Genomic DNA, 22,266 nt, shown 5'->3' with positions numbered 1-22,266 from the left:
CATTGGACCAACTCTGTGATGAATGCCGGCGTGGCACACGCGTAGAAATGATGCTGAAATTCATATAAACAAGAACGGTGATGCTGCCGTGGGTACATATGGAGCCCACCGTCCCGTGTGAGGTGGAAAACCTCCCCTCCTTGCGATTTACTAGTGGCTCGCCTGCTCTCCAATACTCCAGACAATTCAAGGCCATCTTAATCTGAACGGTGGAATCTGGCAACCACTCCTGAGCACCTGCATCCGTCCAGCCTGACCCGCTTTTGTTCTGGTCCGACCCCCTAACTTTAGCCCCTAATTAACCCAACAGAAACTAATTAAATACAGCTCTAGTGGACCAGACGCCAGACAAAAAGAGAAGGGAAAAAAAATCGAAGAAGGAGGAGAAGAAGAAGAAGGAGGACACAGGGAAGTGAGCAGAGTGAGGGGAGCAAGCCAATGTGACAGGCAGGAGCATGAGAGAGGAAGAGAGGAGGGGGTCCAAAGTTTGGCCTCAAGCCCCTGAGAGCGGTTCAGACAGACAGGAAGACAGGCGGAGAGATTTGAAAGAGGAGGGAATTCGGGTTTCAGTGTCAACCCTGAGTTGTCTTTACCGTGTTCTCGCTCTACGCTGATCTCCATACTGACCTTATGCTTCTTTTACATGCTGTCATTTTTTTCTCCAGATATTTTGGGTTCTTCCTCATAGATTAGCACGTCTGCCAACTGCTGTAATCACAAGCGCACCAGTCACATGACGCAACTGACACCCTGGAGATATTTGGAATAGGGGAGAGCCACGGAAAGACAAGAGCAGCGTGCAATGAAAGCAAGGCAAGGAGGGAAGAAAGGTGGCGGTGGCTGCGGCGGTTGTGGTGGTGGTGCGGGGAGAAGGTGTGGGACAGGCTTGTGAGAAAGAAGATAGGCCTATAAAAATATGGGTTCAAACCAGCCAAATGTCTCTGGCAGAGACGCTGCTGCTCCTCGTCCCAGCCACGGCTCGCCTAAGTGATAGAGAAAGTAATTAAGAGAAGCCTGTTCAAGTAGATAGGCCTGCAAAGGAGATTTGAAGAGGGGAACTGATTGTGCATGTCTGATTCCAGCTCTTCAGAGAGTTCTCAGCCCCAAGGCTTAGCTTTAAAAGAGACGTCTCTCTCTCTCCCTCCTATCTCGGCCTCTTTCTCTGTAATGTATATTTATACGTAAAATATGACTCCCTTTCAAAACTCGCGTATGTTCATGGCAGCTGTGTAGGACGGACAACGACTGAAAGATCAATCCGTGTTAGCATGAAAGAGCAAAGTCAGGCTCTCTAGCATCTAGCGCTCCCACTTAGACCTTTTGTGTCATGGTCTGGTTGTGGCAGGCCGACTGGACTCAACTGTGTCTTTGTGAGAAAGCGATCCACTTCAGAGTACCTGGAGCTACAGCTGGAGGGCGCTACAGAGCGATACTGCTAGACGATTTTCAAATCCTTGCCTCGTTTTGGTAAAACTGTCCACAGTTTGAGCAAATATTAGTCGGGCACGTCTTTGTGAACAAAATGTGCAGTATAGTTTAAATTGTGTTCTGTGGCCACAGGTGCAAGCCAATAATTTTAATTTTGGAAAACATATTTATGGAAGTTGAGAGGAACAAGAGTAAGGATATATGGATGCAGAGGAAAGACACCTATATGTGTCTTGTGGAAACTATTTAGTCATCAACACAGAAGCTGAATTTTGATGCGTGATTTAAAGGGTTTTTGGAAAGGTACGGCAGGTCACAGTGTTTTTGCTGCAGATTTGAATTCATTTGAAATTCCCTCCACTTAAGATGAGTATAAATGTTGCAAGAAATCTGCCAGAAAAACTGAGAAAAAGCTGGAGTATCTGTCAAGGTCTACCCTGAGGTAAGGAAGAGACGTAGAGCAAGAAGAAACATCCAAAATGTTGACCATCGATTACAGAAAAAGCAGGACTTTAACCCTGGAGAAACCATGGGGTCAAATTTGACCCCATGGTTTCCCTAGAAAACCATTGGGGTCGGCTCTGACCCCATGGGTTCTCCAGGGTTAAGGAAAAGAAAGCAAACTTTCGTGCTGGCAGGCAAGACAAATATGATGCTGAAGATGGAGCTGCCAGGCAGAAGGAAAAGAGGAAGACCACAGAGGAGGCTCATGGATGTAGTGAAGGAAGACATGCAGAGGGTTGGTGTTACAGAGGAGTGTGGTAGGGATATGGTGAGTTGGAGGAAGATGATCTGCTGTGGCGACCCCTAAAAAGTAGCAGCCAAAGGATGAAGATGTAACACATACACTGATGGTTGATTTCACCCATTTTGTCTGTTTTGAGATTAAAAGACACATCTCATTTATCTTGTTAAAGAACACCTTGTGAAAAGGATAAGCTTTATGTCTTTGACAAGAGCTAAGCATTACAGTTTTTACAGCTCTTAGAATGAACTCACCCAAAACCTTTGATTCAAATAAATAAGTCATCACCACCAAAAACAACCTTACAGATAAGGGGAGTCAACATATATAAATATTTGGTCAGAATCTGTGTGGATACTAGAAATGCATAATTTATCTTCTCGTTTCCTGAAGTTCTTGTCCTATGAATTCCTGCTGACACTGAATAATTAGAGCACTGTACTGCTATTTTAAAAATATCAAAGTTAATACTCTGTAATGTCATGCTGATTTCAGGCTTACCTAAATGTGTGTGTTTTGTGAGGGGAAAAGCACGTGGTGACACAAAGATGTGTAACACAGTTACCAGGGCATGAGGAGCATCGATACTCAGAAACAGGTACTGTGGTAATAAAACATGGCCCATTGTGTGCAACAGAATAGTACAGTAACAACATTTTTCAGAATCACTTGACTTCCTGTCGCTACATTTGAGTTTCAGTGACCTCACACTTTGTGTTCACCCTCACAGTGTAACAGGGGAAGGACCCCTGTGCAGTCTTCTGCGTTGTTGTCTTCTCCTTCCTATGCTGGCACACAATCTCTCTCCTCTCGCTCTCCACAGGCAGGCTGCTGCCTCCTGTAAAATTTTTGTTTTTGGTTGTTATTTTCTGGGGGGGTTTCTTGGCACATGATATCACAAACTCTGTTCCAATACTCAAACTCATGACTTGTGCACCTGGCAAATTTTATCTGGAGATTATTCCTCTAATGTGAGCCTAGACTATTTTGATTACAAAGACAAATGTATATAGGTTTTGTGGTTGAGCAGGTGATCCGTATGCCAAAGGCTGCTACTGAGGCTTGCCCCAGACCATTTCCTGCATGTCATTCCCTCCACTCTTTCCATGCTTCTCTGTCAGCTCTCTGTACTTTTGTGTCTAATAAAGGTTAAGGAAAAATGAAACCTTAAAAGGAAATAAACGTAATAAAAGTGAAAGAAGAATATGAATATGTTCCTTAGTAGACTAAGGGAAATGGTTAAATGTAAATATAAACAGAAAACAAATTATTTTGTATTATTATCATGTTGAGTGTAATATGAACCGCTGCAGAGTTGTGGTTTTCCTGCTTCACAGCATCCTGGGAATGATGAATTAACAGCAGCCTACAGTATGCTTCTGGAAAGGACAGTAGGCCATGATTGGATACTACTGGACATACACGCACAAACTTGCACCATCTTTGCAGGATGAAGCGACAAACTGGTCGAATAGCGACATCTTGTGGAGAAAATGCAGTGTTGCTGTTGTTGCGCTTACAAAACTATTCCATATGCTAAAGCTTCGGTTTGGCGCCCTCTGCTGGTAAGGAATGATATGTTCTTGGGTTTAACGGGGCAGCAAAAGGACGTCTTCAGTCACCTTTGACTTATCCAGTGTTGAAGAGGTCTGCATTACCACAATGTTGTGAGTACAGTGTGGCAATGCAGGGTACGACACAAACATATCGTTAGCTTCATAGCATAATTGCCTAAGTCATTTGACTAAGTCAATGACTTAGGCACTTATGCTATGAAGCTAACGATATGTATTATTTAAAGCAGACAGAACATAAAGGCGAACAGAAGGAGGTAAATATCAATATTGACTGGTTAGATAAATTTGACAAACAATATAAAAAGTTTCACAAGGATGACCAAAAAGAGGCTCGGGGGGCAGGGGGCAATGGAAGTGGGGAAAAACCGTACAACAGCCATGCTTTACACTACTGTCGTAAAACGTGTATGAATGCCGTTGCAATGGCGTTTGCTGCGACGGCACTTTGCGGCAGCAGGGAAATCGAGGAGAAAGCAGCGACAACCATCGCCAGCGGAAACGTTATCGCCCCAGAAAACCCTGGATTTATGCAATATTCGATGAACTAGCTCGTACATTGGTTGTATATGCCTTCGCCTTGTGGATGAAATTGTGTTCAACGTTTTCCAAGTGTCAATCACCACCTTAATGCAGTGGGATGGCCACAGTGCCGCCTGGGCCTAGTAGCGCACTGCCTGCATCCCCGGCTGAAATTCCTCTTTTCCCCGCGGCTGGGAGCGCGGAACCGGCGGTGGAAGACGGCGTGCCGGCGTGCCACGGGGAGCAGTGTGTGCCTGCCGGTACAGGGACGAAGTCTCAGTCGGTAAACGAAGTCAAAAGGTCGGTCAAGAAGAAGCAGAAAAACATGCTAGCGCGAGCTAGCCCGGCGGCGCTTCACCTCAAAATGCAAGCCCGAGAGCAGCAACAGTTGAACGGCTTGGCAAGCCCCTCAGAGGACCCTGACAGTCACCAGCACGTAGGAAACCGGCCTGACAATCCCAGATCGTCCGTAGACAACTGTGACAACAGCATTGGCAGCAACGAGGAGGCTCCTGCCGCTAGGAACAATAGTGAGCACTGCCAACACGAAGGCCACAGCCCCTGTTCCAAAAACGGCAGTCACTCTCCTCATGGTAACAATAGCGTGAACGGGATGCCGGGTTTCACTACAGCTGAGGCGGCCTGCGAAGCGGGAAAAGAGTTGGACCACACGCCGCCCTCTAGACCTTCGAGTGACGAGCAGCCGGACGCTGCTGGGCCCGGCGGTGAGGAGAGCCAGGCTGACCTGCAGCAGCCGCCGGCCGAGGAGCTCGCCCGGCTCGACTTGAGCGATTCCCCCGGGGATAACCACGGCATCCGCTATGTCCGCTACGAGTCTGAACTTCAGATGCCGTGGATCATGAGACTGATCACCAAGGACTTATCTGAACCTTATTCAATTTACACGTACAGGTACTTCATCCACAACTGGCCGCAGCTCTGCTTTCTGGTAAGTAGTAGATTGAACGCACCGCTCACAGTTATGAAGTCTGACTGGTTACTCTGAGTTGCAGGAGCATTATAGGAGTTGGGTGTGACAGCTTTGTTTTTCACATCCAAGCCTGTCACAGCTGACCTCCACTGAAGCTAAAGCACACACATGTCAATAACATTTCAGCTCATAAGCTTTGTTTCCATTTTACTGCTGGCAGGCAGTAAACAACCTGTCTTCTGCTGCTACAGATCCAACATTGATTCAGTTTTTTAGGTTATTAATGAATCAAGAAATGTGCCAGCCCACTCATATGTACAGATTTGTAGCATAAAGAAATTATAAAATCCTAATCGTCAGTATTAGCAGAGAGTAATGTGCCTTAGGTTTCCTTCTGCATGTGCTGTGTCATGGTAGCATTTTCTGCTTTGAAAACACTGGCCTGCCTTCTTTTCATTCTGTGGCCATCAAGGTCCAAAACATCCCATTTCCAGTTTTGGCTGGATCACCACATGTGACAGAAGAGGAAGTGCTATTTAAAAAAAAAAGATAAAAAGGTCAGAGGTCAGCACGTGGAGCCAGCTGAACTGGCAGGATGACAGGAACTTCAGAGGAACGGTTGCTAGGCTGTCAGTGGCCACCCCAGTGGACACTCGTAACCACTGAGCGTGTATTTTTTGCTGTGTGCATTTCTCGCAGGCCATGGTGGAGCAGGAGTGTGTCGGAGCCATTGTATGTAAGCTTGACATGCATAAGAAGATGTTTCGTCGAGGCTACATTGCCATGCTGGCCGTGGATTCGAAACACAGAAGGAAAAGCATCGGTGAGATCTCGGCGCTCCTCTTCAGAATATTCAGTCTCTCCCTTCACCGTCTTCTCTGCTGTCCCGGGCAACCAAATCTCTTTATGCAAATGCACCGTTTAGATAGACTCTGCACTCAGAGTGATGAGTAACATTATACTTTAATATATTGGAGATGGAGGCCATACATGGGTTTAGCTTCTTACTTAGAGTCCACTGTTTTGTTTCAGGTACTAATCTGGTGAAAAAGGCCATCTATGCCATGGTGGAGGGCGACTGCGACGAGGTAAGCGAGCTAGACCCAGTGGCGCTGTTTATGAACCAAACTTTAACACATTTGCACACATTACATAAGAGCCGTTATTCAAGCCAGAGTGCCAGCATATTCAGTCATACTGTGAAAATATGCATCCTACATAAAATCAATAGTATAAGCACATGTTACACTGTTGGCATTCCATTCTAAGTTGTAGGTTTTCTGAAAGGAACACAAACCGAAAGAGAGAACATTTATAGCTGTTTAAAGCCGTTTTTATTTCAAGGTCCAGTTCTCCTGGGCTGTCCTTCACTTATCTAAACTAGCTGGTAACCTTGATCCTCTACCATAAACTATTTCATATGCTCTGCCTCTCCCTGAAAACGGCAAACATGCACGCTGCTTCCTTTGCAGACTTTGAATTCCTCTAGAAGATGAAACATGTGATACAGCGTTACGATTTCTTCAGTCTCTTTGCTGGTTGAGACCAAAGAGCTGACACTCTGATACAACCCAGCAATATCCAGTGCTTTGAATGTGTACACACAAACGGTACATGTTTTTATAGGATATGTTTTTACTTATTTAAAAAAAGAAAAAGAACAAGCAAATGTGTGGGTGGGTCTTTAGTGTCCTGTGCTCGTGCTTTCTATCCAAATATCTTCTCTTATAAAAGCAGTGATTTGCAATAGCAACTTAAATATTGCACCTACAGCTTGTTAGCTACCAAGATATAACACACAAGTAAGGTAGGTTTAGAGTTTGAGTATTTATTGGTCACAGTTGCAGTTGAAGGTTTCTAAGGTGAGGAAATGCTGTCACTATATACTGTACAAGTGCATATTGATGTCTAAAGTGTTTGCTGTCCCCTGAAAATATTTCAGCTGTTAATTTCATTTCATTTGTATAACGTTAAATCACAGCAAGAGTCACCTCAGAGACCCCGTGATAATGCAGAAAATACTCCAACAGCCTCTTATGAGCAAGCACTTGGTGACAGTGGGAAAGAAAAACTCCCCTTTAACAGGAAGAAACCCTAACTATATATGCTTTATTAAGAAGGAAATGTTAAACTTAAAAGTAGAGACTGTCTCCTGAATCCAAATTGGGAGCTGGTTTCACAGAAGAGGGGCTGAGAGCTGAAGGCTCTGCCTCCCATTCTACTTTTAAATATCCTAGGAACCACAAGTAAGCCTGAGAGCGAAGTGAAGTGCTCTATTGAGAGTCTTTAAGATAAGATGGGGCCTGATTTTTCAAGACCTTGTATGTGAGGAGATGGATTTGAAATTTAATTCTGGATTTGACAGGGGCCCAATAAAGAGAAGCCAATATGGGAGAAAAATGCTCTTTGCAATGTTTATAGGAGTCTTATCCTGTGGATTTGCTGGACCTCCACTGTCTTGGACTGGGCTGTTTCTCAAATTAGTAGCAGATGTACCAGCTTTTCATCTGTTCTGGTTAGAGTGGCTAATATTGAGGACCACCACAGTGGTGACTGAACAGCCCTCCTGTCTAGAAAAGGCCTGGAGCTAGCAGGTTAGGAGCAAGGGAGTGAGGTTTGTTTAACAGAAAATCAGTCTCAAATGGCTGAAAAATGGGGCCAAGTAAAGGCAGTGTATGGTGAAAAAGAGAGGAAATTTTATGTTGATCCCATGATGGCAAACGAGTTCATTTTCAGTATTGTTAACTTTTTTTTTTTTATTCTTCAGGTAAAGAGTTCAAGTCCAAACAATCACGAACGACCAAATAACGAGTACAGGCTCCAAAATTCAGTCAGCTCACTCACGCACTCATTTGTGTGTTCCCAGGTTGTTTTGGAGACTGAGATCACCAACAAATCAGCCCTGAAGCTCTACGAAAACTTGGGTTTTGTCAGAGACAAGCGGCTCTTCAGATACTACCTGAACGGAGTGGACGCGCTGCGGCTCAAACTGTGGCTCCGCTAGCAGAAAACAGAAGGGATGGGAGGAGGACGGGACAGCAGGTGCTGTTCACCTCGAACACTTATCAGCTTGACGGCCTCAGCTCTGCCCTGGTCATTTCACTCTTATAGTCACACATACAGACACCTACACACACACACACTTACACATATACCTGTGTCCAAGGAGTATGCACATAAGTATGCATAAAACAAGCAGACACACCCTCCTTTTATCCTTGACCTCTGAACAAGCGTTTAGGCAGAAATGGACTGAAATCCCACCAGGTGTTACACGACGGGGGGGTCTCCCGCTGCCTTCTGTGACAAGGGCGGGGCGAGTGAGGGTGACCTCATTGAATGGGGGACATTGCAACCTTGGAAGCTCGGGGGCGCCTGTTCGACCAGGTGTGAGGCAGCTCAAGTGAGGATGTGCATCCAGACTCCACCCCCTACAAAAAAATAACAAAACAAAAAGGACAAGGCACCACACCAAAATCCTGCAGAACCTGGGACAAAGCAGACTTTTAAAAAACACAAGGAAAAAACTTTAAAAAAAAAAAAATCATCACCACATGAAACAAGGAAGTGGAGCGGTAAACACAGACTGGGAAGATATTTGTGGAGTTCATTTTTGTTTTGTTTTCTCTTTTTTAACCTTATATGTTGGGCAGGGGGACGGAAAAAGCTATAGTTTGTGTGTTTGTACCGCCTGGTGTTTTTCAGAAAGCAAGTGGCTTTTGTTTTTTGTTTTTGTCATTTGCCGTTGGTTTCACTGTGAGCGAGTGAAGAACACGTTTGTATGACTGCGCGTGCTTGGTATGTTTTTGTCTCCCCATCCTGTCCAGCAGGTGCAGCACCCCCTCCCCCGTTGCTGCTGCTGCTGCCGCTGCTTCCATCACCTGCCTCAGCCCCCAGGACTGAAGCCTGTAAAGATATGCATGCTTTTTGTTTCAATGTGAGTGCGGGAATAAGAGCTTGTCGACTAACTCAGACTGAGGCCAATCCCCAACTCCCTCTCCAAGAAGCCCATCCTGTGTTTGTGTACGCATGTTGGCGCAGAGCAGCTGATTGAAACAAATCACTCCATTAGCACCTCAAGCTTTGCCCGACTCGTGGACCGTTTTAAGCTTCGGTGTCTTCATCGTCAAACCTAGACAGGACGTGGGTGAGGAGTTTTTTTTCTGTTTGCTTGTTTTTTTGCAGATCATAACTTATTTTTTCTCCCCAAATGCACTGACAGCTACTGGAAAATCCCCCCCCTCTCAAAACAAAAAGGAGAATACAGCATGTTTAAAAGAGACTCCTCACCAATGATGGTGTGGTCCGACCTCTCCTCTCCTACTAATTTGCAATATTAGCCTGAATCTCCTCGTCGTGAGTGCCACTCAAACCTATCAGCGCCGACAGCCGCGGCCACAGCGATCTGCCCGCTGAGTGGGCAAACCTCTGCAGCCGCTTCCGGTCCACCAAAGCGCGAGATCCGAGACAAAGTGTTACGTATGCTGGATTCCTGGATGAGTGTGCTGTGTGCGTGCAATTTAAATTAAAAAAAAAAAAAAAAAAAAAAAAAAGCGAAAAATTGAGAAGTATTCTTACCAGATTATATTTTATTCTTTTGTTCACTTTAACTTTGTTTCCATTTGTCTACTTGACACCTGTATAACCTCATGCCGCTCTCAAGCGGCCGAGTCCACAATGCACTTCCCGGGCGCGTTAACCCGACGCACCGCCAACCTCGCTATAACATTCTAAGATCTCCTTTCCTGCGAACGGATGTGCCCGGGCAGTCCGACGACACACTAAAGCGGCAAAGAAAGCTCGCTTGAACAAAGGTCAGATGCACTTCTTTGGAAATTTGCTGCAGTGTGTATGCGTGAGTATGAATGTGTGTCTCCTGCTGTTTTTGACAATGGTATGGATCATGTTCTGTTAGACCTTTACATCTCTACTTTCAGAGTCCCCCACCCCACCCTGTCCCTGCCCCGTACAGGAAAATCGAGCCTCTAAAAGGTGCTGCCATTTTGTTCTGGCCTTATAAGGACAACAAGAACTCCTTGTTAGATACAGGAAGGAACAAAAAAAAGTGGACCTTTATTTTTCAGGAGTAGGGTTAGTGCTTGGTGTTGTAGCGAAGGCAGAAAGACGGATTGCAGTGGTTGTTGATGGGCGAAAAAACCTCTTTTTTTCACAGGTTGCAAATGCAAGAACAAATTATGCAATTGGGCATCTGTGTGCTTTTTCTCCACAATATTGAAAGTAGAAAGCACCACAGCGGGCTGCCATGTGGCACTATTTCAATTCTTTCTTTCTTTTAAAATCTGCTGCACCAGAACAGACACATGCTTTCAGCAAACATTCACAGGGAGTTTTAATGTATTAGGGTTTATTCCCCCTTTTTCAACCACTGAGCTGAGCTGGTACACCCCCAGGAGCCGAGGACTGGAAGGGAGAGTAGATGTTTACAGAGTCGCCACCCACATAATGGTCTGTCTATGTAAGTTTGTGTCTGTATGCATTTGGAACAATGGACAACTTTTGTTTTTTCAGATTTGTATACGAGTGTTCTTTACGTTGAATATATTGAAAGCATGTTTTTTTTTTTGTTTTTTGGTCATCTGTTGGGTTTGGGGCGAATTGTGTTGATTTATCAGATTTGATTTTTATCTTTAATTTCTGTGCTACTTTAACCCCATCCAGAGATGATGTGAAAGTACAAAAACAATCTATAGATCCCCGAACGCCAACTATTACCTTTGCTGCTCATCAGACACTGTTTAGATTTTTATCAAACTACTTGTGGTTTACTCTGGAGGTCCCACCCATCTTCCTCATTCAAACAGAGGTGTTTTCAGTTTTGAAGGAACTGGGTCTCTTTGCCTCAGTCATGCCAAACTGTCGCGGTTCCATTAGGGTATATATGGGCATTACAGCCTGCCACAGTGGCTGTGTTCAGATCACGCTCACAGACCGAAGGGCTTCGTCATCAATAATCAGTTTGGAGCTGTGCCTTGTGGCGTTGCATCCATTACCCAGTTTTCTCTCAGAGACTCAGTTTTGCCCTGAAATGACATCAGAAACAGTTGTTTTTTTTCCCCCTCCCCTCATCCTGATCATCCACTGTGCTGTCATGACCTCGGGTGACTGAAATCCTAAATTTATAACCCTTAATTTCTCAGTTGATGTAAGTTCATTGATCAGATAATTATTATTAGCATTTGTTTTGGCAGTCGATGTGTGACACAAAACCACACAAGCGAGCAGCTGGTCCACAGGGGCTTTCTGCAGCCTTTCTACCATCTACGAAGTGTGAAAAGAGGAGAGCAAAAGTTTTGTTTTTCTTTTCTTTGCATGTCTGTTTTTCTCTGTTCCTCTTCCTGTCCCCTCTTGATTTATTTTTGATCCGGAAATGTCCAATAGCTTTTATTTAATGTGGAAAAAGAACACAGAAATAAATTATTAGATTTTTTTTTCTTTTCTTTTTTTTAATGCTGTAAAACTGGGTTGTCTTGTCTGCTGTCTGAAGCGGCTGTATCTGTGTGTCAAAAAAAAGAAGTCACAATCAGACATCAAAAAGAGCTGTTTATTTGATCACATCCACATCAAGAGGGGGGAAAAGAGTCTACCATTTTACATCACACATACCCTAAAACAGTATTATATTGTATAAACAGGCATTTGTTCATTAAGCATGTCAGATGGTTCATGAAGTTACAGAAAATGTTTTTTTTTTTTCCCAAACAAAAGACACTTTATTAACATTGGGATAACAAATGTGCATCAAATACCTAGAACTGCTTTGTGCCTCTTTTCTGTCTGGACTGCAGCAGAGAAGTTTCTTGAATTTATCTTTCAAAAACGAGATTTTAAACTTAACCTGACTTCTGCTCATTTTATCCAAGCAAGGTAAAATTCTGGTTCGAGAGCGTCCGACAAAACCCTTCACGTCAGCAGCAGATCAGCACACACGGAAATATGAATCTGCTTTCTTGTCTCGTGTTTGTGCTCTTCCAGCCAATAGGAACACTTAATTTATGGGAAATCTCTGCAGCAAGTCGGCGTATGTATCGACTGAAGCTCAGTCATGCACTTAGGGACAAAAATGGAGCTGTAAGTGGCAGTGAGTTCATATCGCATTATGCTACATACTTTTATAGGATGGTGGTATTTTGCACGTGTTTCTCACAGTAACTAATATGAACAGATGCCTTTCAATAAAACGTTTGCATTTGCACAAATTTCACACTTTAAACCAAGCAAATGTGACAGGTTCTATCGGGAATAGTTTGACATTTTGGGAGAAAATGCTTATTTACTTCCTTAACCTCCTAAGACCCAAACTCTTCCACAGCATGCATCTTTAATTCCTCTTTGATATTTGGGCATATCGGGGCCCGATGAATGTAAAAACAAAGAAATACCAGATTTTTTTTTTGTGGGGGGGGGGGGTTACCTGATTTTTGTTTCTAAGAAAAATGAGGGCCACAAATGAGGATATTCGTTTAAAATTTCGACAGAAGAGTAGCAGTATAATGTCCTCGTAAGTGGATATCAGGCCCTTGTAGAGCAAAATTGAGTATTTGGGTCTAAATAACCAAAAATGTGATGTCCACATATGTGGATGCCAGGTCCTAGGAGGTTAAGAAGAGTTGGAAAAGAGTTTAATACTACTATGATGTCTGTCAAGTGTGTGTGAAGATAATATAGATGGTAGAGACTTCTAGTACTTTGCAAAGCTCTTGAGCTGCGCTTCATTTCTTTGTCTGGCTGCTTGGAAATAAATACAGACAGACTTTATTTTTTTAGAGGTGTAACTTCAAAAGTTCTCCAGGCTTTTCTTTGGCATGAAATTGGCTGCTTTTTCACTTAATTTCAGTCCAGTCCTTCTACCTGACCATTTTCAGAGGAATGTTCATTTTGTAATACTGACCTATGAATCATTCAAGAATAAAAAAGGCACCTAACTCAAGAGATTAACCAGTGTAATAGACAACTTGGTGAAGAACCAATTTAAATTGTACCTTTAGGCAGTTTGTTAATAGCAGCCTGTCACTTGATTTGTTTCCATTTCCAGTTTGACAGATATGAAACCGTATTTTTAGACCAACAAGGTGACTCCTAAAGAGCTATTAGCAAAAAATACTGGCATGTCTTGGCATGGTGTTCAGTGTGGCCTTAAAATATTTGAGGAAAAAAGAAGTGGCAGACGTAAAACTACAGCAGATGAACAGCATTTGAAAGTCCTGTCCTTAAGAAATTGGAAAAATCCAGCAAAGACCTGGCCCTTCAGTTGATCCGTCTTCACTGAAGCCTCATCAGAAATGATCTTAGTGCTCTCTGTAGCTATCGAGAAGCTATTTTTAAGGAAGGGGGGAAATGGAGAAAAGACCGAGGTATGCAAGAGCTGGACTGAAAATCATTGGCAAGAGGTCTTACGGAGTGATGAATGAAAATCTTCAGATTTTGGTTAATTATCAATAAATACCATGGAGGTCAGAAGAAAGATGCAAAAATAAGTGTCCAACAATCACTTAACTGCGTTCTGTCATGGTTTGAGGCAGCGTTTCAGCCAGTAGTTTTGGGGATCTTGTCAAAATTGATGGAATGCCAAAGTACTGTCAGAGCCACAGCTTAATTATTATTTTTTTTTTAGCAATGCAGTAAAAGCATACCTGACAGAGTAATACTATCAGTTGTGGATTGGGCTTCTCACAGCCTGGACGTCAACATTATTGAAGCAGCATTATTGAACAGAACAAAAGGCAGCCAACATCCAAAGAAGAGTGTTGAATGTCCTTCAAGAAGCCTGGAGAACTGTTCCTGAAAACTTAAATAACAAGAAAGCTGCTTAAGAGAGTTCAAGCTGTTTGCAGCTTTAAATAAAACACTACCTGTTTACCAAATTAATTGCAAAATAGTAAGAAATGCAGGGCGTATCAAGACTTTTGCACAGTCCTGTAGCTTTTTTTTTTAGCTCAGTAGCTTTTAGCTTACCTTTGCCTGAAGCTTGCCTAACTCTTTCTGATGGTTAGAAAATAATTAAGAGGACACTAATACTTTAAATTTCTTCTATTGTTTTTTTTAAAGATTGATTTCGTAGTGAGTTCTGGAAATGTTAGCCAACATGTTTGTTATCGTTGGACCAAGCTAGGCTAGCTGTTAGTTTCAGTTTACAGACAGATATGCTTCCAGTGATCTAATCCAGCTTCCTGTAAATTAGCAGTTTTCCCAAAATTATTGAAGTCTAGGAATACATAAGACTTTATTTACACTAACACAACTGACCCCCAGTCAGCTACATGTACTACATGTAATGTATTTACATTATTTGTGTCACGTCACTTTTCATTCAATGTATAACTTGACGGAAAACATGCTGGCTTTCACATCCCCCCCTTTTAATTTGCCAGCAACACTTCCATCCTACGAATACCGCTCCCTCAATGCATTATTATTTTTATTTATTTAGTTATTTTTGTTGTCAAAAAAGGTGGAAAACACCAATCCTACCACACTCTTAGACTCAGCAGCATCTGACAACATTTAGACAAGTGCTCAGATAATTTCAGAAAGGGAGGTGGGTGCCTGGTTGACCTGTGCGCCACCTATGCAAATACTGCCCTATGCTCAGTCCCTTTCAGTGGATCAGAGGAGTCATACCTAAACAGCCCCAGGGTAAGTGGAGATGCAGTAGCGATGGGGGTGTTTGCTAAACATCCAGTTTAGGAGCAATAGCGGCTGGTCACCAACAAAAGAGGCCCAAAAGGTTCTCATCAGAATTCGTCCTCAGAGCTGTCGGCCAGCAGCATGGCTTGGTCCTGACGGCTGGTGCCGGGTTCTCGGGGTTGCTGGAGAGGGAAAAATCATTTTAAGGTTGAGCTTATGCATTTAAGATCCACAGAGACCTGCTCCATGTGACTGGTCAACAATAACGAGTGAAAACAAGAAAGTAAGTTATTGACCTCCTGCTGTCTGACCTTCCTCCTCTGGTGTTTAAAGCTGTTCCTCCTCTTGCGGTGAATCATCCTGATGCTGTAGAGGGCGCCAACAATTAGCAGGGCCCCTGTGATACCGATACCCACAGGGGCCAACATCCCGGACACGTAACCCGCCTGTAGAGGGTGATGGCATAGAGGTCAAACCCAAACCTATCCATCCATCATCTTTCACCATCTTCCACTTATCCGGGGCTGGTTCATGGGGGCAGCATTCTCAGCAGAGAAGGCCAGACCTCCCTCTCCCCAGCCACCACCTCCCGCTTATCCACCCCCAACCCTATACAGATTAGCTAACATACTGTAGTTGATTATGAAAAATGACCTAAGCATTCTTTATTAAGTATACCTGGCACAAATCTATATTTTGATCGTCATCAAACTATTTTAACTGTGCAACCCACTGAAAACTATGAACATGTAACAAATATTTACACTATGCACCTTAAAGAAAACCCTGGCAGCTCAAAAGAAAAAGATATATCAGTGAGTCATCCGTCGCCTCAAGGCAAGGTAAAAGAAAAATTGACCTTTTTTACAGACAGCAGAGGGTAGGCTTACCTTTTCTCTGATTAGCTCCACCCAGCTACGCACTGGGAGAAAAGAGACATTCGTTTATCAGAGCAACAGATCTGAAAATTGATAAGCTGAAAATTTCTTTATTTTTGTAGGTCTTTTATAAGAGGGCAACACATGTTTGCAGAAGTGCTAATACTAAAAGTTATGTCCCACTGCTGATTAAAAATATGGGTTAGAAATTGTGTTCTCATACTCAGCCCCTGGTTGCGTTGGACCCAGACGGGAGGTGGTGGGATGAGACTGTATGGAGGCTGCGTCGAGGATGTTTTAGATGTTTCTGTTTGGTCTTCTTCACTGTCTTCTTCCACCGATTCCTCAGAGTTCTCAAAGTCATCTTCCAGGTCCTCTGTGGAGAATAATGAAAAATCATCCAGGAGCGTTGGAGGATGTACAGAGGGACACGTGTTATGACTGAACATGAACATTTTCGCAAATGGAGTGGCTTGTAGGTGGCATTTAAAAAATTGTCCTACCCTCAGAGTCCATCTCCTCTGATGTGGATTTGTGTGCTGGCTGATGGGTTGTCATGGTTACCATTGTCATTGCTTGCTGGAAAGATGAGAGGGAGGGGCCGGCCGAGGACACGTTGTCTTCCAGGTTTAGTGTCCTCGCAGAGACTACGTTTGCTATATGAAAAACAGAATAAGAGGACAGCAGGAGCAGTGTGAGCACAGCTGTACGTGTTTGCAAGAGCGCAACTTCAAAAGCCATGCACAGTATACAATACTGCTGTCTCTGCAGCTGTTGGGTCAATTCATGCCACAATGAAGTGGTAGTGATGAAAGATTCAACCACTTTGTCAGTGTCAGACGGAGTCTGGCAAGAAGCAAACTTAGAAAAGGTAAATGTAAACGTAAAACCTACCAATAAAGGCCAAAAAACTTCACCTCCACCCACCGAGGCGACTTCACACAGAGAAAATGTTCAGTGTTGTTGAACAGTTAAAATTTCTGATCCCTATTATAGTTCTACTTTGGCACCACCGTGAAATACTTTTAATTTGTAGGAAATTGACTAAATCTTGAAAAAAAACTGAATGGCAATGTTGATTTTATTTATATGGCACATTTACACATTACACACAGACTATATGTATGATTTTATATCATGATTCCATATGATCTAATATCCACATTCGGGTCGTGCCACATCATCTGTCTCACCTTTCTCCGAATGGTCGTCCGGCTCAGTTCTGACTTGCTGCTGAGAAGCAGATGGACCCGAGGAACTGAATGGCTCTAGGAGCTCGCTGCCAGATGTCTGCCAAGGTGACGTCCAGTCTGGAATAAGGACGGGTGAGGCATGTGATGGACCGTCTCTGTCACTCTCTACGGTGACCAGCTGGTCCAGACCTGCCTCTGACCGAGGAAGCCCTCTGGGCCGGCTGCTGCCTGACACGTGGGTGACCGCTGCTGCTGCCGCCGTCGCACTCTCAGATGTGATGTCTTCAAAAGGCTCAAAGATGAGAGGGAGAGCCTCCGATGACATTGTGGCCTCTGTGGATTCATCCTGGGGCATTGGGAGGGCAGTTTCCGCTGCAGGTGGTGCCAAGACAAGCTCAGAGTCACATGGAGAATCACTGTGTGTAGCATCACAATCTAATTGGAACGTTTCCGATCAGCTGGCTTTTATTTATTGACTGAACGAAGACAAATGACGATGAGACAGGCGTCTCGCTGTCTCTCTACACACAATTCAGCTGACTGCTAAAATTAAAAATGTATGTTTTCTACAGAGAAGCAGCAGCTGTATTCAGCACATACTGTAGCTTATGTAGTATTTATGACAGAAAGCGGCCCTTTGAAACAGCTTCTTTGCTCACGCAGCTTTCTCATTATAAACTGCTTCAAAACAATGCAGCAAAGGCACAATGAAAAGAAGATGGTTTGGAAAAAAATTTTCTTTTGAGATAAGAGGCTAGCACACAGGAAGGGGGGCTGTCACAAGAGAAACTGTTACTACCTTTAGTCCAAAGCATTCTGAAGGAGGTGGAAAAATGCTTCTGAACGCTGCAATCCTTTTACATAAGACTATTTTGGGAGTTGAGTTTCCTTTGCCATTGGGAGAAAGTCTCATCAAACAGACAATCCTCACATGGACGCACACTGGCTCAGACAGACGTCTTTAATCCAATTCCCTGTCCTGACTCACTGAATAATAACCAGCTTGGCCCTTTCACAATAGTCTGAATGGAGAGTATGAAGGGTGAGAAGGAGTGAGAGGACATTCGGGGCTAAACATATAGATACATATATATTTATATATATGTATATATATATATAGAGAGAGAGAGAGAGAGAGGAGGGGGCTGACTCCTCCACGGAGCTGTATAACGTACCTTGCCACCAGCCTTTTCCAGGCTTGTGTGTGTGTGTGTTCTTTTTTTTCAGACTCGAGTCAAGAATAGAAAGTAATTAGACTGCCATGGGTCCCAGCTGGGGTTCAAAGTGGAGTCTGCAAAAGGAGGCGCCTTCTTTGCCAATCATCAAAGGCAAAATCCGCTGCTGGATATGCCATTCCTATTTCTGCCATACTTTTTAATGAAGCCCTATGAAACCCTGCGAAATCTAGCAAGCTGGAATGTTGTTGGAACGAATTCTTACTGGGGTGACGATTACTGTGGAGCAATACCTCGCACACTTTGAAGGCATACTGTGACTTTTTAGTGTGCACATGTGCAACTGATGAAGAATCAGGGAGTAGAGGGAGTGCCACCCCAATAAAATGAAACTGTGCATGCCTATTTTATGCTAACATTAATTGCATAACTGTCCTGCCTTACCTCCGCCGAGTCTTGCTGCTTCAGTCCACAGACTTTCCGGGCCATCCTCTCTGGGTATCAGGCTTGGTCCGATTTCAGGTAAAAATGGGTCTGGTAGTGAGGACATAGTTGTGCTGTCATGGCCCCAAATTCCCAAAGGTGAAGAGGTCTGATGGGTAAAAACATGAGGGGTGGGACTGTGGGAGGTCTGGGTCCAGAGGGAAACAGAAGGATTTGGAGGTTCTGGCAAACTTCTTTCTGTGTCTTTATCCCAGTGAGAATCAAAGCTTTTTGTCCCATATGCTCCAGCGGGGTTACTCTTTTGGCTGTACGAAGTCTGCAGGTGTGATGGTGCTGAAGTGGAGGTCAGTAATCTACTTGGAGTCCGTTTTCGGGTACTGGTGTCCATTTCCGACTGCTCTGTCCCACCTGTTGGAATTAAATGCTCACCGTGAACTGGTGCATCCTCCTTTTTGCTCTCTGAATCCACAGACTCTGACTGCTTTTCAGAGTCTCTCATCTCAGATGTGCTCCCGATCTTCTCTATCTCGGCGCTTTGGCTCCATGCCTCTCCACCAGCCTCACTCAGCCTAGATCTTCCATCAAGACTGTCCCCATTTTCTGTCTGCGTCACTGCATCAGTCCCCCTGGGTCGTTCATGTGGGCCAGTCCCTCCTCCTCCACCTACATTCACTGTCAGGTCACTCTCATGTCTGGAATCTGATGGTGTAGGTTTTAAATCTGTAGCATGTGTTGACCCGGTGGTTGTTATCGAGCTGGCACACAGTCCTTCACAGGAGCCGGCGTGCGTAGGGCTGAAGTGTGGGAGATTTAACGGGGCTCCGTAGACACAGAGACACGTCCCAGTCAGTAGGAGGTGATGGAGCATCCCAAGCATCAGCATCTCTGGCTCTTCTCAGTGCCTGCTGACAGTGAACAGAAATGACACATGCTAACAGGCTTAACAGAGGTGTAACCAATCCCTACCTACAACTTCTACGCCTTGTCTCCCAGCTGACATATACAGACATGGACAAAGCAACGGTGGCGGTGCTTGAGAATGGAGACGGACACCCAGCAGGGCCAAGTTAGAAAGTTTTTCAACTATAGATTAAAGGGTCAGAATGCAAACTGTGTTTAATTTGAGATCGCCATTGATAACCACAGAGAAGAGGATTAACAGAGCATTTCTGCCTCCCTCTGCTTTGATGTTGCGCTTGCATTTTTTTTCTTTTCTTAATGCGGATGAAATTCTCTTTCATCTCTGACTCTTTTGTTCGTTTTTGTATAAACAGAAGGAGCTGCTCAGTGGGAGAGAGAAGCAGAGAGAGAAAGAGAGGGAACCTGACACAGCAATCCTCAGCACCCCTCCACACTTCACCTATAAATAGCACCAGGTTTTCTATCCTCTAGGATCCTCTTCAGATGGCTCCATGAAGAATTTGTACATTTCCACTCAACTGCATCCAGCTCAAAACAGAGCGTTCCTCAGAAAGGATGTGTGTGTGCTCACGGTCCAATTGCACACTGGATTTAAAGACATTTAAAGAAAATCACGTACCATGTTTGCTGCTTCATTTGATGTGATAACAAAGGCCAACTAATGATCAATCACTGCTGTCAAAATGAGAGAGATGGCTAGTGCATGCAGGGTTGACACCCTTCTTATTGCCTGAGTCAGACGAGCGTCTGAGTGAAATTCTTTCAGCAGTGATGATGCACAGAACTGCATGTTACAGGATAAACCACTATCCTGCCTTCCACGGAATCAATACAGTTGATACACTCAGCCGGTACGCTCATGCAGTCCCCCACATGACAACACGATCACCCGAGAATTTGGGTTGTAAACAAAATTCACACTGCGGTGTTGAATCATACTTCTCGAGTCTGCACAGAAAGGAGCGATGCACAGGCTCACGGGCACCGATGCATTCCCCCAAGGCGCATCACCCATCACATTCGGGTGTCGAAAGCGAGATTTTGCATTAGGCAAGAATTAAAGTCGCGCAGAGCTAAAAATAGAGTGTTACCTTGTGGAGTTCATGACGGGTTTCTTTGCTCGGAGGACGCGGAGCTTCTCTCGCAGTGCGCGAAGAAAAACGAGAGTCGGACACGCACACAAATTCAGCGCTGTGGAAGGCAAGATGTTGGAGAGGCTTGTTGTTGTGCAGCTCAGCGTCACTGACTCAAAGTCAGCCTACGTACCTCCGCCTGCTTCTGAAGTGCTGCCACCAAATGCTCCAAAGCTGCAAGATTTATCATGAACTGACAGCCAGTGCTCTGATTCAAATGTTCAGATGCTTCTGTCACTTCTTTCTTTTTTTTTCTGTTTCGTCTCTAATGCAGACTTGTGCAGTTGTTCCCAAAGGGTCACTTCATGCTGGTGGTGGTGCTGAATAGACAGCTCCCCCCACTTAAAACTGCTCGGCTGCTCCTCTGTGTGAAAAGAGGAGAGTGGACAAGTTCTCGAGTTCTTAATAAAAATATTTATGAATTCACTTTAATTGTCACAGAAGCCAGATGCATTGGGCTACATTAGATTAAAAGCAGCACTTATGGGCCTGTACTTATGGGGTGGTCCATTTTTTGGCGCAGCGTGTTTAGAAAAAATGCGTCTCAGCTGTTCCGATACTCCTGACATATAAGTTGATCACTAAAGGTTTTTCTCTTAGTAGAAGAAGATATCCTTATTGTGATCATTTGAGATGTTCGATCCAAATATCTATAGTATCACCAATACCAATTCCAACACTGGAATTGGATCGATACTAGCCTCATACGATCGGTACTTCGGTGTGTTTTGTTGGGTTAACTAATTATTGTAAAGAATAAAAAATGACAGTGATTGGGTGATCATTAAGATGTGTTCAGAATTTTCAAATTGATTATGTCTCATTTCATAAATCATGACAGACTGCTCTTCCCTACAATGTGCCTTTATAGGGTAAAAGTCTCAGGTTCAGCAGTCGTGGCCCTGTATTTACTTGCTATTGGATCTATGGCACGGATCTAGTGATCATTTCAGTCACATACCTCTGGCTGTGAGTACAGAGGTATGTGCGATCGTGGGCGATCGTGGCTCAAGAGTTGGGAGTTCGTCTTGTAATCGGAAGGTTGCCGGTTCGAGCCTTGGACAGTCTCGGTCGTTGTGTCCTTGGGCAAGACACTTCACCCGTTGCCTACTGGTGGTGGTCAGAGGGCCCGGTGGCGCCAGTGTCCGGCAGCCTCGCCTCTGTCAGTGCGCCCCAGGGTGGCTGTGGCTACAATGTAGCTTGCCATCACCAGTGTGTGAATGTGTGTGTGAATGGGGGGATGACTGGATATGTAAAGCGCTTTGGGGTCCTTAGGGACTAGTAAGGCGCTATATAAATACAGGCCATTTACCATTTACAGAAGCACATCTCACCTGTTGCTCAAAACTTGTGTTTGCAAGGAGCAGCCAATCAGAATAATGTGGTTTAAAGGTGAAGATATAGAGAACTAAAACGGCTTATTTCAGACATGAATGAACTGAGATGTCGTACCAATTATGCCTTATTATTTATTATTATTTATTATGCCTTGTTATTCCCGGGATCTGCTGGAGCCACTCGCCTAGCTTGGGAGTCACCGCACCTAGTGCTCCGATTACCACGGGGACCACCGTTACCTTCACCCTCCACATCCTCTCGAGTTCTTCTCTGAGCCCTTGGTATTTCTCCAGCTTCTCGTGTTCCTTCTTCCTGATATTGCTGTCATTCGGAACCGCT

The 22,266-nt window shown here is 44.3% G+C and overlaps 2 protein-coding genes across 5 annotated transcripts; one reads left to right on the top strand and one right to left on the bottom strand.

Moving 5' to 3' along the window:
- Positions 1-3,671: 3,671 nt before the first annotated feature.
- On the top strand, positions 3,672-12,055 carry naa30 (N-alpha-acetyltransferase 30, NatC catalytic subunit). Its single transcript, XM_026142724.1, has 4 exons — positions 3,672-5,218; positions 5,900-6,023; positions 6,233-6,288; positions 8,067-12,055. The coding sequence occupies exons 1-4, from the start codon at positions 4,388-4,390 to the stop codon at positions 8,202-8,204; spliced, it is 1,149 nt and encodes a 382-aa protein (XP_025998509.1). The 5' UTR covers positions 3,672-4,387; the 3' UTR covers positions 8,205-12,055.
- A 1,918-nt stretch (positions 12,056-13,973) lies between these two features.
- Positions 13,974-20,892, bottom strand: armh4 (armadillo like helical domain containing 4). 4 transcript variants are annotated; one of them, XM_026143348.1, is made up of 8 exons: positions 20,723-20,892; positions 18,536-19,440; positions 16,917-17,288; positions 16,227-16,379; positions 15,947-16,099; positions 15,736-15,767; positions 15,142-15,291; positions 13,974-15,027 (listed from the first exon to the last, which is right to left on the bottom strand). In XM_026143348.1, exons 2-8 carry the CDS (start codon positions 19,416-19,418, stop codon positions 14,953-14,955), a joined length of 1,818 nt encoding a protein of 605 aa, XP_025999133.1. In that variant the 5' UTR covers positions 19,419-19,440; positions 20,723-20,892; the 3' UTR covers positions 13,974-14,952. The 4 variants fall into 4 exon arrangements, with proteins under 4 accessions (XP_025999133.1, XP_025999131.1, XP_025999136.1 ...); XM_026143346.1 differs by lacking the exon at positions 20,723-20,892 and adding an exon at positions 20,548-20,716; XM_026143351.1 differs by lacking the exon at positions 20,723-20,892 and adding an exon at positions 20,548-20,716 and having other exon boundaries at positions 15,157-15,291.
- Between the last annotated feature and the right edge of the window lie 1,374 nt (positions 20,893-22,266).

The sequence above is a fragment of the Astatotilapia calliptera genome, chromosome 15 (assembly GCF_900246225.1).
Source record: "Astatotilapia calliptera chromosome 15, fAstCal1.2, whole genome shotgun sequence".
In the NCBI taxonomy this organism is placed as follows: Eukaryota; Metazoa; Chordata; class Actinopteri; order Cichliformes; family Cichlidae; genus Astatotilapia; species Astatotilapia calliptera.
The sequence above is the reverse complement of the archived record's forward strand: the minus strand, read 5'-3'. Positions and strand labels throughout refer to the sequence as shown.